This window comes from Chrysemys picta, chromosome 5 (genome assembly GCF_011386835.1).
Source record: "Chrysemys picta bellii isolate R12L10 chromosome 5, ASM1138683v2, whole genome shotgun sequence".
Taxonomy (NCBI): Eukaryota; Metazoa; Chordata; order Testudines; family Emydidae; genus Chrysemys; species Chrysemys picta.
The window spans coordinates 107,968,500-107,984,011 of record NC_088795.1 but is presented as its reverse complement, the minus strand read 5'-3'; the positions used below and the strand labels follow the sequence as shown (position 1 = coordinate 107,984,011).

The window sequence follows — 15,512 nt, the reverse complement described above, 5'->3', positions numbered from 1 at the left end:
GAGTCCCTGAAATAGAGAGGGATGGAAGGGGACGGGCGGGGAGATTGGTGGGCCGCTAGGACATCAGCGGTTACCCAGCGTGCAATCTCCTACGGCGAGCGGCTGCCCGAGCCGGGCTGGGCCGTCCCGCCCCGCGGAGAGGGAGGCGCTGGAGGGAAGGCCGTGACTGCTCCCGCGACTCCTGCTCCCGCCGCGCCGGCTCCACGCCCCGCAGGAGCGCTCCCAGCCCCGCGGCCGGGCAAGAGGCAGAGAACCGCGCCGCTCCTGCCCTGTGGGAGAGAGCCTGACTGCCTCCCGCACCTCTCCCCCGACTGGTTTGTTCCTCGCCTGCCGCCGGCTCAGGGACAGTCAGAGAAACAAGGACTACAAACGCGCAGCGCGGCAGCGAGAGAATCCCCCACCCTCTCCCTTCACTTTGTTCTCGCGATACTAATCTGGCTTCTCCCTTAGTGCCTGGCAGGCCGCTGCAGGAGTTCTCGCGAGTCTTGGGCAGGTTCCCACGCCTGCTGCCGCTGTTGTGTCTAAGGGGAGAACCCGGGAATGAGGGGGCGGCGCGCTCCCCCATTCTCTCCCCTTCGCGACCGCGTGTGTGTTTCACGGGCCCGCGCACGCGCGCGCTCGGCCAGGGGAGGAGGAGACAGTTCTCGCGAGAGTAGGAGTTTTGGCGAGAGTTTGTGGAAGATGGCGCCTGTTGTGACAGGGTAAGTGCGGGGGGTTCGCAGCGCCGGGCTGGGAGCGATCCCTTTCTATGGGCACTGGGGCCCACCCACCGTCGTCCCCCGGTCCTGCTGCTTCCCCATCCCCCGTCCGGGGAGGCGGGAGCTCCTAGCCGGGCGATCCGGGGGAGGCCCCGAGATACAGTCCCTCAGGGGCTGGGACCCCCCAGGTGGCTGCACTGGAGAAGGCCCCCGGGCGATAGGCCGGGATCCCCAGGTGGATAGTCTGGGGGGCGGGTACAGGGCGGGCCGAGATCCCCAAACCCCAGGCGGGACGGGGGGAGGTGGGCTTAGTGCCGGACACACTCCGTCGCCCCCCCACCCCCAGGAGGTGGGTACCTGTTCGTGGGGTTTCCCAGCCCGGGTCCGGGCGGGGGTCCCCTCAGCCACCGGCCCTGGGGCACCGGACAAATGCTTCTGTCTGGTTGTGGGAAAGCCGACTGGTGCCTTCCTCCTTTCTGGCGGGGCGCAATGAGAGGAAGCAGAACACTCCTTCCCCGCGCGCCGTGCTGCGCTGAATTCACCAGGCTCTAGGTCCCATTCAGTAGGACCAGCCTCCTCCCAAGCAAGACCCCTGCTGCCTTGCAGAAGTGAGTGGAGTTCCCCTTTTCCTGCCTGGTCACCATTCTCTGGGTTACAAATGAATATTCTTAGCTGCCTCTCTCCCAACAGAAGAATAGCAGCCTTCCCACTCCATCTGCTCCACATTGACTCAGCATGAAAACTACTTGCCATCCCCATTAACGCCACTGGGTCATACTGAATAATGGCCTTCTACCTGTAAACTGTGTCATGGTAAACAGTGACATATTCCTAATCAGCTGCTGTTAAGTAATAATGGTAGATTCACTAGTGGTAGGGTGCATCAGCAGCTGTTTTGCACATCTCTACCACATCTTAAGTTACACTGCACGTAGCAGGCACCATGGGTCTTGGGTCACACTGAGTAGTTGCAGCCACTCCACTGAACACACACTTGAGGAATGGTTCTGCGAGTACAATAGCAGGCCTTGTCTGCTCACCACCTGTTCGTTCAAAACAAAATCCTGGTTGGTAAGAATATTGCTGGGTATCTTTACATGGTGGACTTAGTTTGATATTTTCACAGTGACTGTCACAGACACACTAAGTATTCTTTTCCCCGTGAGATTACTCTGTCTCCAGCCATGGCTATGTAGTTAGAGAGACCATCAGCCTGTTTGGGGGGTGGGGTTGGTGGTTGTTGCTTTTGTTCTCTTGGCAAAAGTGGCATTGTTTCATTTTGGCCTCGATGGACGTTCCATTTTTTCTCTTGATTGTTGAAAACAAGATCTAAGCTGCTGCCTGGATGTTGCCTGGTTTCTTTCATGTTCAAATGGAGCTTGCTGCTGTTGCTTGTTTTTCCTATTTAACATTCTTTAAGGCAGCAGGTGTTTGTTTCAGTTTCTAGCTGGAACTATTTAGATTCCTAAGGTTGGGGGAACAAGACAAAAAAGTGCTTTAAAATGTTTGTTTTAAACGTTGCTGTGGGGTTAGTTATAGATTAATTGTATTCCAGTTTATGTTCATTTTGTTTAATTGATCATTTGACAGTTATTTTCTTTGCTTGTTGATTAGCAAACTGCTGTCAATAATGCTCTAGGTCTGTGTCATCCTGTCTCTTCTTAAGAGAGAGATACTACACTTTGACTAATTCATAATTCTAGAAAATTTCTTATGAATGATAAAACTATGCTAACAGTAGGAGAGAAGAAAATATGTTGTGCTTTAACATGAGAACAGAAAAGACTGTGTGTGCTTGAGGATTCTAAAATTGGTTGTATTGGTCAAAACCTGTATAAATGTACTAATTCCTATTAAAGGGGGAGTTCATTGTTACTCCCTAAAACCCTGAATCATAATACTTAATAAAGGTGGGAGTTCATTTGTTACTACCTGAGACCCTGAATCATTTATTATTATGGATAATCACTTCAAACATATTTCTATCACACAGGTAAACTTTAAAGACATGGTAAAATGTATTAACAGGTGTGACTTTATTGTGTTGAGGATTATATGTTAGTATATTGAATGATGGGTCTCTGGACCTGCTATCTGGTAGAACCTTGCTAAATGCAGATGACTAAATTTTGACAGGTGTAGTTTAGTTTGCCATGATTTATAATATTTCATATTATAAAGTGGAATGAGCTGATTGGTTTTTGTGAGAATTATCAGGTTTGTGGGTTAGCAATATTATACTCTAGTTTTGAATTAGCATTGTTATACTAATGTTATGCAATGTTATATCCTGTTTTCATTGGGGATATGTTAAAATTAAAATCTGATGTGTCCTTCAGTAAGTGAAAATTTTTCAGTGGTGGCTTGCAATTTCTATTCACACTGAGATTGCTAGACAAAGTATGTAAGTGATTGTTTTCTAGTCAATGCAAGTTGAATGTCTTTCTATAAAAACAATCTTTCTATGAAAACTGTGAATGCTAAAACTTTAAATTACAGTAAATAAACCTGCAAGCATCCATTCACTTGTGCCAGTAACTTATTCATGAAATAGCGAGGTTAGCACTTCACCACAGAAGTTGTTTTTTCGGTATGGCCAAAACATACCTGGTTTCTTATCTACACAAAGTTATATACTATACCATTTTATTTCAAATAAATTTTTATCGGAAGAGGGAAGTATACATTCATTATTATGATTGAACCTAAATTACTCACTTTAGGGGCAGAGAGAGAGAGAATGAAAAATATTTTGGAAATGTAGCAGACAAGTAACTGAAAATGTCTTATTCCCAGAAATATTTTACTAATGGAAATGGATAATTTATGGACAGAATATGGTAAGCTTTTCTGCATGTGAATGATTGGGAAAACTTTAATCACTTTGAGGCTATGAAGTATTAATGAAAATGTCAACTACTAGAGATGCATAGATTCAGTAGGAAACCTTCATTCTGATCAATTTTGTGTTATGCAAGTACCTAAAGGCCCCAGTTAGGTCAGGAACCCATTGTGATAAGCCTCCTACAAATATATGACATAATGAAAGACAGTTCCTGCACTAAAGAGCTTACAGTTTTGTTTAAAAAAAGATGAAACAGAAGGGTGGTATAAGCAAACAGGGGTGGATGGGGTAACAGTAATATGAACTTGTTTTTTCATAGACTTAGCTGTGTGAATAATGTATGGTTATACAGTTTTTAATTATACTTGTAAAATTATCAGATTTATTATTGTTTGTTACTGTAGTGCTTAGGAGCACTAGTTATTGTACTTGGGTGCTGTACACACACACAACAAAGAGACGGTCCCTGCTTCAAAGAGCTTACATTTTAAATATAAGACAAGATGGCTATAAACAGACAGATGAGACAGTATTGGTCAGCATGATAGGCAGTGATATTAGTACATCAGCAGCATTTCCATTGTCAAGTTTTTTTGTAGGTATCACAAAAACGGTGTGACACAAACACACACACACACACACACACACACTATATGTATTTACAGAGGGAGAGTGTGCACATGACCACGTGTGAGCAAGACAGGCTTTTAAAAAACAAACCAATGCCAAAACAGTAAGTGGCCACTGAGTCAGCAGTGTTCACTATGGGAAGACCTCTGGGGAACCCAACACAAAAAGTGAAGCCATCCTGCACAGCATTAAAGGTACACAGATGGCTGTCCTTGATGCCCTAGTCATGGTCTGTCTTAGCATAGCGAACATGCCACATCTAGACCTATTAAACTGTCTCCAAAGGTGGCATGGGAGCCCAAAGCCAGGTTGCTGTTCATCCAGCCTGGTGGTGATGTGAGATTTACAGGTGGTGGGAGAGGTTCTCTCTTAATTCTGATCACCACGGTGAGCTGAGGATATCATCAGTTGGATAGAGAGTGTGCAGCACTGTCCAGATAAGATTTCTGCTATACATTTGATGATGGGGTACATCCCATATATTCCTGAACAGTGGCAAGTATGGCATTTGCTATATCTTGATGTCTTGATAAAGGTACCTGGCACCCTGATCAGTTTATTGGCTATATTCTGATGCCAGCTGTTAGGTTGAGGATTTTTGGCTAGGATTGGTAACCATACAAGTTTTGTTGCCTTCAGTATGCCTGTAATAATTCTCATGGTATGATTGAGTTGTTTGTCTGATAGTGTAGCACGTGCAGAGCTTAACCAAACTGGCACAACATTCTCCAACTCAGTAGCATATGGTGAGCCCCAAACCACATAGTGCATTGACTCCCCAAGAGAAAACGACTAGTTTGTTCAGAAGACAGTTTCTGCTCTTGATTTTTAGTGAGGTGGCATTTGTATAGAAGTGTGTGACTTAGAGTGACCCCTTCATACACTGGTTTTAGAACATGTGCCAACCTCTGACCATTCAAAAACATATTTAAGCTCAAGTTGGCTCTGAGCATGATGAAAGAGGAAGCATGTTGATGCAGTGTTTCATGTACTTGGTTGGTCTCCATTTCTTACATTAGTCACCTTTGGCAGCAATATCACTGTTCAGGTTCTCTTCAGTCTTTTGGAAGTTACAGTCCTTTGAGCCAAGCAGGTATCATGGGACTACATGAATCTCCTGGAGATGGTGTATGGCAAATTGTTGGTGAATGCATAAAATAAATTTGATTCCAGCATGAAGCCTTTCTAGAGTCTATTCTTCTGGAATCTTCAAGTGCTGGTTTTATGGCCCAGAGCCACTTGCACATGTCTACCTTGGAGCAATAGCTCAGTTGCCGTGGCAACCCATCTAGGAAGAATTTTTGACATCTTGCACAGCAAACCTGTGTGCCAGATGGTGTCATAGGCTGCTGACCAAAAGAGAGTGTAGAGGAGGATGAGTGAGTTTTTGCACATGTTTACAGGGAGTTCCTCTCAAGCATGAGGGACAGCATATGAGAAGGCATCAAAGGTGTTTTAAAAATTGAACAAGTGCGTGATAGTGGCTGGCATCATGGATTGATTGGAGGTAGGAGTTGATGTCTGCGTGGCATATATGAGTTAATAGGTAGGGAGGAGACAGACAATGAAGGGCCTTGAAAGTGAAGACAAGCAGCTAATGTTTGATTCAGTAGAGAAGATGCATCCGAAGAAGTGGGCTGTAGTCCACGAAAGCTTATGCTCTAATAAATTTGTTAGTCTCTAAGGTGCCACAAGTACTCATGTTCTTCTTTTTAGTAAAGAAGAAGAGAGCCTGTTGAGGAATGCAGAGAGAGGGGTGACATGGTCGAAGTGCCGTGCTAGGAGAATGGTCTTTGCAGCAACATTCTGAATTAATATGAGTGGGGCAAAATTGCATTTGTCAAGGCCAGAGAGTAGGATAATGCAGTAATTGGGATGCTGGATGAAAGTTTTAGCTCTGTGGATGAATAGAATAGATTATATCTTAGAGATCTTATGCAGAAGCAATCAGCAAGATTTAGACATAACCTGGAGGTCAAAGACGACAGGTTATGAGCCTGAGCGACAGGCAGGATGGTGGTGGTGTCCATTGTAGCTAGGAAAGAAAGTAGCAGGGGGACTGTTGGAAGAGACTAGAAGCTTTGTTTTAGCCATGTTGAGGCTGCGGAGATGTTAGCGAGAGAGGCTGAGATTTTAGTGTAGGCAAAAGGCATTTAGGGGAGAAAGAGAGGAGTAGAGAAGAAGCTGTGTGAATTGTCAGCATGGAGATGGTAGTGAATTTGTGTTTGTGAATGAGATTACCCAGAGACAAGATGTAGAAGGAAAAGAGAAGGGGGGGACCAAGAACAGAGCTCCGGGGAACTGCCATTGAAAGTTGGAGGGTGGATAAGGATATGGAAAAGGAGTGATTAGAGAAGTAGCAGAGCTAGCAGAGGACAGTCATGGAAACCAAGGGAGAACAATATTTCAATTAAGAGCATGTCAAAGGCAGCTGACAGGTCAAGGAGTACTGGTTCTGAGTTTTAGCTAGGAAGAGGTCATTAAAGACTTTGGCAAGAGCAATTTCAATGGAGTGTAAGGCACAGAAGACGGACTAGAGGGGGTCTAGGAAGGAATTGGAGGAAAGCAACTCCAGACAGCAATTGTAAACAGCTATGCAATGAGCTTAGTGATGAAAGGGAGGAGGGAGATGTGCCTATCACTCTAGGTTTAAACTTTATGGTTAAGATTTGAGAATAGTAAAACTATGGATGTTTATACTGTATGCACACATATACATAGTCTAGAAAGTTGTTTTTATAAGATCACACAAGCAGGAAGTATTAACATATAAATCATTAGCAAGGAGTATTACTGTTCTAAATTTGGCTATTGAGAAACCTTTTGGGAATCCTTGAAAATCTTTGAGATAGTTCTAAACATTTTTTTTTCATGGTTTTATTAAGGATTGTTGTATGAAAATATTATCTTTGATTTTTAGTGTGTTTGCATTTGCTCCTTATTCATTACCCTAAGTCCTCTATGACTGTTATTTAATTGCTGCGTAAAGGACTGCAGTGTCCAATGCAGGAGTAGAGTGACTTAAAAACAAATATTTTGTTTTTATTCAGATTATGGTTCTATGTAGAACTTCACTAATCTGTACATATTTTATTTGACACACACCAAAAAAATTTGCTCTCTCCATTTCTTAGCAAAATATTTTAGAATATTATAATGAAGTCTTAGAGATATGACTTATTTTTACAAAATATACTGTAGTACATTACGAAGTATAATAAATTATTTAAAGGAAATTGCACTTGTCAAAATAAGAACAGAGTACTTTTTTCAAATTAGCAATAGAACAATTAATTCACTATAGTGTTCTTCTACATTAGTAAAAATTAACAAGATGCTATTGTACTAAAAAGAGAAATATGGAAAGAAGGAGAAATGTCTCTAGCTGGGTTGGCTTACAAAGATATTGGGTCTTCATGGTCAAAGTTTTAGTACTAAACTATATAGTCAATAATAATTAACTTTTACTCTTCTTTGGTAGAGAGCAGGGATTGAAGGGGGAAGAAAGAAAGAAGCTGTGCTTTTAGATGTCCTAAGATGTAAATTATATAAACATCATAAATATTTTGGTTTATACAATACATTCTTATATCTCTGGGGGTGTAATTTACCCAGTACATAATTTTGATTTCATCTTTAGTAGAAAACTGTGCGAAGCAGAACTTTATGTAGGCTTTTATCAGTAAATGTCAATTTCATTGTACATACACACAAACTGATGAAAAAATATTTACATTGATGATTATCAAAATTTACATATAGGCAAAGTAAGAAAACTGCTGCTTGAGAACTTATTAGTGTGTGATTTCAAGGATATTTACTCTGTATATTTTGACATGTAATGTTGACTGTTTGTTTTTAATGTTTGTAAAGCTTTAATTTTTTTTAATCTGTGTCTACAGTCACTTAATAATTGTCAGCCCCCAAATAATTTCCCACAACTTTGAAAATTTAAATAGATTAAAAATAGAAAAAAAAAGCTTAAAAATAAACATTGATATTATCTGTCTTAAAAAAAAAAATCAGATTTTCCAAGCCTAACTCTATGGTTGCAGTACGCTGTTACTCTGTTACAGTACTCTTCATCCCAAGTCTTTTGAAATTAATTATAAGCACTTCATTAATTGACCTACATGTTACTATAATATATTAAATTGTTGGCTCCCAAGAAGCATTTTACAGGAAAGGCATAGTTGAACATGCAAGTGGGTTTTTAATTAAAAAAAAATACTTTGATTACATTAGCTGAATAAAAGGAACAGTTGTAATGTTTATTAACTTAAATATAACTAGTGCAAGTGTTTATATTCTAATAAAGCTGTACATTTTTCCAACATAAAATTGACCTCTTACTTGAATTTGTTGAGTGATTGATGTTCCACTGTGGAAGGTCATCATACAATAATAAGAAATTCACAGTAAGGTTTCATATGTGTACCAAGACATGGCTAATATTGATTCTTACACATAATTTCAATAAGTGAGTTTATATGATGCTGGGGAGTAGGCTATAAAATAGGCTAGCAACAAAAGAGCACCTGTCCAACAGCTTATCCATTTATTTAAGGAGGAAATTGAGAGTAGCAGTTCAAAAATCATTATACTGTTATTGAATCTAAGAACAGTAAATTTCAAACCTAGATCTGTAAATTTCAAACCTGGTTTTGTCAAAAAATAAGCAGAAAGGGATCGAAATACACACAAGATGACAAATCTGTAATTATTTAAGGTGATATCATACCATTTCATACGAACACACAAGGCGTGCATTAACAGTAAACTAGCTTGCTGCACACTAAGTCTCTGTGTGGACCCTACTGCTGGGCACTAAAAGTTCCATAGTGTACTTTGACCTCCTGCTATTTGGAACGAAAGTTCTACTAAATTTTTAGTGAAAGGCAGTAGGTCAGCTTAGTGCATGGAAGGCTAGTGTGATGAACTGTTACAACCTGACTTGCCTTTTGCTAAGTCTCTATGTAGACAAGCCTAAGTTTACACCTGTGCTACAACTCCTGTGTGCAGCAATTTTGCAGACGATGAACATCAAACTCAGAATGAAATTTGACAAAAGCCTAGTCAGTTTTATATACCCACCTTAAGTTTGGGAAAAGGCACTGCATAAAATGGGGAGGGGTAACTGGCAAGCTGGGGGACACATTTGGCTTGCCAAATCATTTTATTTGGTCTGCCCAGAGGCAGCTGGTGAAAATATTCTTGTGCGTGGGAGGCTGAGCAGGGTTGAGCCCCAGCCTACCCAATTAGCTCCTAGGCTCACCCAATCTGAGAACCAGACACAGTGCTTAAAGTACGGGGTGTGGTGGAGCAGAGCTTAGAACTGGGAGCAGGAGCCCAGGCACTCGGTTGCAGTGCCGCTCACTGGCCCAACCACCACAGTTTCACGCATACAGGGAAGGGGCTTCTCTCCAAGCCACCTGGCTCTAACTGCTTCTCATTGGCTCCCAGCTCCCACGGCCAGTCTGATTGGGGCCAGCCTATCTCCCCCTACTCTCCAGGCTGTGGATGAGTTGGGGCATATGTCTGCCAATGGGGAAGCAGTAACCAGAATTGGGTAGTGTAATGGCAAATATCTTCCTGGTTGGTATGTTGGAGGAGTGTTTGGGCCAGATTTGAATGGTGTGACCTCACACATGGCATTCTGCTTCACTCTGCTGCACCATGCTACACAGCTCTGGTTACTTCCTTCCCATTGATGGGTGGATGGGGAAATGTGGTTCTCATTTCCTAACAGTCAGCCAATGGGGCGGTAACTGGAGCTGGATGGCATGGGGTAAAGTCGGAGCCTGTGCTGTTGGGGAAATGGAGCGTAGCGATATGAGGCAGCAGCAGCTTTTCTAAAAGACTGTGCCCCTTAGCTACCTGGTGCAATCTTTTTGAAAAACAAACAAACAAAAAACCCTATATGGCTGCCAAAGGGGTTTAGTGGATTTTGTGGCCTAGTCTACGTTAAAGTTGCTCATCTGTGGCATAGAAAATTGCTCAGCAGGGCACTGTGTGAAACTTACTAAACATGTCAATTTCTCTCTGGTGGGCAGCTGCTTCTACTTTTGGGTAGTTCTAATATGTACTAATTTTGTTATCTGCAGGGAACTTTAAAATGGGGGTTGGAGAACGGAGGGGATATTTTCAAGCCCACTCTGAATTTATGCCATTGTATGTAAGTTCCAAGATCTGCACTAACAGAATATATAATACTTGGCTCTTATTCAGTGATTCTCAGCCATAGATCTGAAAGCACTTTTGATACATGGGGAAATTGAGGCAGAGAGAGGTTGAAAATTCCCCAAGGTCATGCAGAGTCAGTGGGTCTCCTGATTCTCTGAACTGTGTTCTAACTGCTGGGCCATGCTCCCTTTCAGGTGTTCTGTTATTGACAAGTGGAAGCAGGATTTTATCTCACCTACCAGAAATGTGTTAGAATCATAATACTGAGGGAAGACATCAGAATTACGTAGTTTTTTGTCTTGGTCAGTGATAAACAATGTGGAAAGAAAAACCAAAAAGTAGTAATCATTTGATGGTTAGTCAGTTTTAATAGCTTTAATTGCTATTGGCGTGGAACTACAGTGGCAACAGAAGGGATGCTACTCCCCTCATGTAAGTTCTTAAGGGGCAGAACAATCAGACAGATATGGTGTCAAGAAAAGTGCAATTGTAGAGCTCTCAGCAGAGCAGGCATGAAACCTTCCAGGGCCATCTCTTTATTTCTCTATACAAGTTAACCTGCATAGATGATTCGGTTTTTCTTTTATGTAACACTTCTTTCCAGCTTACCAAACAAAAGTAAGAGAACTGTAGTGAGCTGGAGGAATGAAAATAGGGCAAAATCAGTTATATCGGGGGGACAGATTTTTCCCCTTCTACTTTTTGATAGATAGATCAACTAGTCAATCCTTTATATATGTTGTGATGTCTTCCAATGATAAGTTCTGATACTTCTTCCTCCTTTGACCAAATCTCCTGTGGCCAACTGCTTTCTGAGCCAAAAAAATTTTTCTTCCATGATGTTGAGCACTTCTGCCAACATTTAGTCTTTTTGCATTCAAGATTTTTTCTAACATTCTATGGTTGGTGAAGGTGAACTGGGAATTCTCCAGCTAACTTTTTTGGGTGTGTACTCAAATAACTTTCCTAATCACAACTCTGCTTTTAAAAGCAAACTGTATTTTATCTCAGGACTGTAGAGAGGTAGTAGAGTAGTTAACCAAAATAATTAATTGGGACCATGACTCTCTGTGTGTGAAATTAATTTACAAATATTTTCCAGCCATTTCATATGAATGATTAAGATATTAACCAGCTATTTCTCCCCGCCACACACACTCTTCTGGAGTTTCACAGTCACTGCTGATAGCTACCTAGCAAAGCAGATACACGTTCTTTAGCATACAGATCTTTCTCAGCTTTAAGTTCCAAACACAACTGATAAGTTTTTTTTAACAGAGATTTTTTTTCTATTTACACCAACTCTTAAACAATTGTAACTGTTTTTATAGAATATAAAGGAGATAATTACATCCCTGCCTTGTTCGAGTATTTATAATGTTGACAAGTTCAGGATATGTTTAGGGCCATATGTATTCTATGATTCTGTAGCTGAAGAGTTGCACTGCAGAACTTAACCTTCTAGCCCTTGTGGGATGAAAGAAAATCTTCTAAATATGAATCTGTCCATTGTCTTCCTGATACTACAGTGAGCCAGTGACAAGTTTGAGACATGGTCTGTCTCAGTTCAGCTCAAGTGATCATATCTGTGCATCCCAATGACTTAACTGATATTTAGCTCTATATAACACCTCCAGAGATTCAATACACTTTACAAAGGAGGCCATAAATGCTAATATTAATACTATCATTGCTGATTGTTAACAGAAACTTATAGCTTACTATGCTTATCTTACTGGATGAGATGAAAAAAATACTTGGGATAGGTGACAGTGGGACAGTTGGTTACTGTAAATTACTCTTGGGGATGGTGTGATCAGGCCTGGGGTCTGTCGCCCAGTGGTTATGGTCTATGGCAGTTCCCCTGCCCCCAGTGGTTACGGTCTATGGCAGTTCCCCCTGCCTAATGGTTACAGTTGAAAAACTAGGGGAATGTGGGCTTCCCGCTCCACCGAGTTCTGACCTATGTCCCTGTGAGGCACGCCCACCAGTCTTCCTTTGGATTGCCTCGAGTCAGCCTCCCTGGGCCACTTCCTACCTCCATCTCATCTTCTGCAGTCTGTCCTGGTGAATGCTGTCCTGGTGGCTGCCTATGCCCTCTCTGTCCCGCAAAGGCTGCTGCTCTCCAACATGCCTTCACTCAATTTGTATCTGGCTGCCTTCTGCTCTGGAGCTCCCAGAGTCAATCCTCCTCCCTGCTCTGTCCACCCTTAATTGAACATCTCCCTTGTAGATCATGCCTCCAAGCGGAGCATGCTCGGCATGGGCCCTCCTCTGCCCAGATCTATTCTTTAACTCCTTGCTGTCTAGTGATGGGTTTATACACCGTGTCACAGATGGCAAGCTAGGAATTTAATTTCAAGTAACCTTTGACCCTGCCCATAAGGGTCTTCAAAAAGGGAAAATTTAAAAACTATATAGAATGTTGTTGTAATGTAAAAATATTGTACTGACTAAACTGAATATATAAGGGACTAATACAATAAAATCTCCATTGAAGCAGAGTCATGTTTGCTGCGCTCTTCTTGAGATGGAGAATGGCATTTAACACTGACAACACTAGTTTAAACAAATGTCAGAGTTGCTCTGTAACACAAGTCTCCTATGTTTTGCCTATTAAACTATGGTAATGCGCAAGTATTTTCTTTCTGAATGTAATTTGAACGTTCTTGCTAGCTATATTAAGATTGAGAGTTCCCATTATAAAATCCTTATTTTGTTTGAACAAGTTTACCCATGTCTACTAACCTGGATGAAAAATACCTGTGCTACTGTACCACCTTCCTTTCCCTTCATTTCTTAAGCTATGTCTACATTACAGATCTTACAGCAGCATAGATGTACTGCTGCAGCTGCGTAGCTGTTCTATGCTGACAGCTCTTCCATCGGCATAATTAAACCACCCCCAATGAGCGGCAGTAGCTATTTTGGCGGAAGAGCATCTCCAGCAGATATAGTGCTGTGCACACTGGTGCTTTTGTCAGTGAAACTTATGTCGGTCAGGGGTGTGGTTTTTTTCACACCCGTGACCAAAGAAAGTTTTACTGACAAAAATGCTAGTATAGACATAGCCTAAGAAACACCCATTGCAGTCTGAGGGAAGAAAACAGTTCCGCATTGTTTGTTGTGCTCTGTACTTAATTATAGCATTGTTGATCAGCTGTCTATTTAATTTAAAATGTTATAATCTTCCTGTGGTTTTGATTATGCTTCCTTTCCTTTCTGACTTCATTGCACACTTTTTCTGCTTTTCTGTCATAGGTCCTGGCTAAGGCTAATTATTTTTTGTCATGACAAAAAAGTTTAAAAATGAAGAAAAGGGTTAGTCTCAGAAAAATGCAGAAGTCACAAGTTTATAGAGAAGTGCAAAAGTAATGGTCCACATTTTTTTTTTTTAGAAAATTAGCCCTTTTACAATAAGTATTTAAAATTATTTATTTAATAAATAGCATTTAAACATCCTCATTCTGATATATTGGACACAGAGATACATTTGCAAAAAACAATGGAAGAGTGTTGGTGAGTAGTAGGTAGACTGGAGTGACGAGCACAGCTTTCTGTTGTAACTCGTGTGGAAACTGCCTCCACATAAGGTACACTAGGCTGCTGGAAAGTAGAGGATGAATCTTGGGTTATGGCTACACTACAGCTTAAGTCAATATAAGTTATGTCACTCAGGGGTGTGAATTAACCCTACATAATTATGGCAACTTAAGTGTCAATAAAGGGGGCTGGAGTAATTAAAACAATGGGAGAGCTCTCTCCCGTTAGCTTACAGCAGCTTACTGCACTGCTGTAAGCTCTCTAATGTAGCCATAGCCTTTGTTTCCTTTTTTCTTCTTCTTTTTTTTGGAAGGGTGCAGGAAGTGGAGTCATCCTTCCTTGACTGAATAGCTCTGGTGCCTGTCTCTAGTGCAGGGGTGGCCAACCTGAGCCTGAGAAGGAGCCAGAATTTACCAATGTACATTGCCAAAGAACCACAGTAATACGTTAGCAGCCCCCCAGCAGTTCCCCCACCCCGCTCCCAGTGTCTCCCACCCACCGGCAGCCTTGCCCATCAGCACCCCCCCTCCCACCCTGCACTTCCCGATCAGCTGTTTCGTGGTGTGCAAGAGGCTCTGGGGGGGAAGGGGAGGAGCGAGGGCACTGCAGGCTGAGGGGAGGGCACGGGGAGAAGTGGAGTGGGGGGCAGGACCTGTGGCAGAGCCAGGAGTTGAGCAGTGAGCACCCCCCGGCACTTTGGAAAGTTGGCGCCTGTAGCTTCAGCCCCAGAGTTGGTGCCTATACAAGGAGCCGCATATTAACTTCTGAAGAGCCACATGTGGGACCCTACCATCTTACAGGGTCCTAGAGCCCGGATGACAGCCTGAGCCCTGTGAGTCTGAGTCAGCTGGCATAGGGCAGCCGGGGTTTTTTAACTGCAATGTAGACGTACCCTCAGTTACTTAAGCTGTCCTTCAGACTTTTAAAACTAGTTGATCTCATCCCCTCCCTTCTTGTTTTTATTCATAGGCTGGAAAAGAAAGACAAGTTTTCCTGCTTTTTCAGGTCCCAGTCGATTTCTCAACTTCGGATGATTTAGTCCAAAAATAAAGTAAATATTCTTTCTGTATCTGCAAAAAAGGCTCCTGCTGTCAAAAGCTGATTTGCACTTCAACAAACTCTGGTCGCAGGTGCTTAGCCAGTGACTTCTACTGGTTCAGTGATGTGACTTTTTCTAAAACATCAGCAAACTTTGAATGGTTTGCCTCCAGCTCTGAAATTTATTATGGTTGGCATGATTTATGGGTGACTACCAGATGCCCATGTGATAGCAGCATCTTCTTAAGCAGTTAGGCATCTAGCCTGGTACTTTGGGATGAGAATATTGCCAAGAAAATGAGGTGGAGTCAGTGCTTGATCCATCTGCCTGCAATTTAACTTTGTTGTTGGCTATTTCTTTTTTCAGTGTCTCTTGGTGTTCTTTCCAAATTTCAACAGGATTAGCAATACAGCTGCAATATTCTGCAGTTTGTCCAAGACTATGGAAATAGGCTTCAGGATATTCAGCATATCTTCTACATTTCTGTTTAGTCTGATGTTGACTACTTTGGCTGTGAAAGTTCCACCTCTTTTGTCTTTGGCTAAAAGATGCATCGAATGAGCACTGCGCCCAT

The 15,512-nt window shown here is 42.2% G+C and overlaps 1 protein-coding gene across 5 annotated transcripts in view; it reads left to right on the top strand.

Annotated features, from left to right (window-relative positions):
* Window positions 1–143: 143 nt before the first annotated feature.
* The window catches only part of RBPJ (recombination signal binding protein for immunoglobulin kappa J region), a 78,980-nt gene continuing 63,611 nt past the window's right edge, over window positions 144–15,512 (top strand). Inside the window, exon 1 of one of the 5 annotated variants that reach the window (XM_008166253.4) lies at window positions 144–701. In XM_008166253.4, coding sequence (XP_008164475.1) covers window positions 541–701 — 161 coding nt within the window. In that variant the 5' untranslated portion in view covers window positions 144–540. Of the gene's footprint in view, window positions 1,307–3,451; window positions 14,951–15,512 lie in introns of those variants that run through there. The other 4 variants (XM_042855411.2, XM_008166252.4, XM_065597012.1 and 1 more) reach the window with 4 other exon arrangements.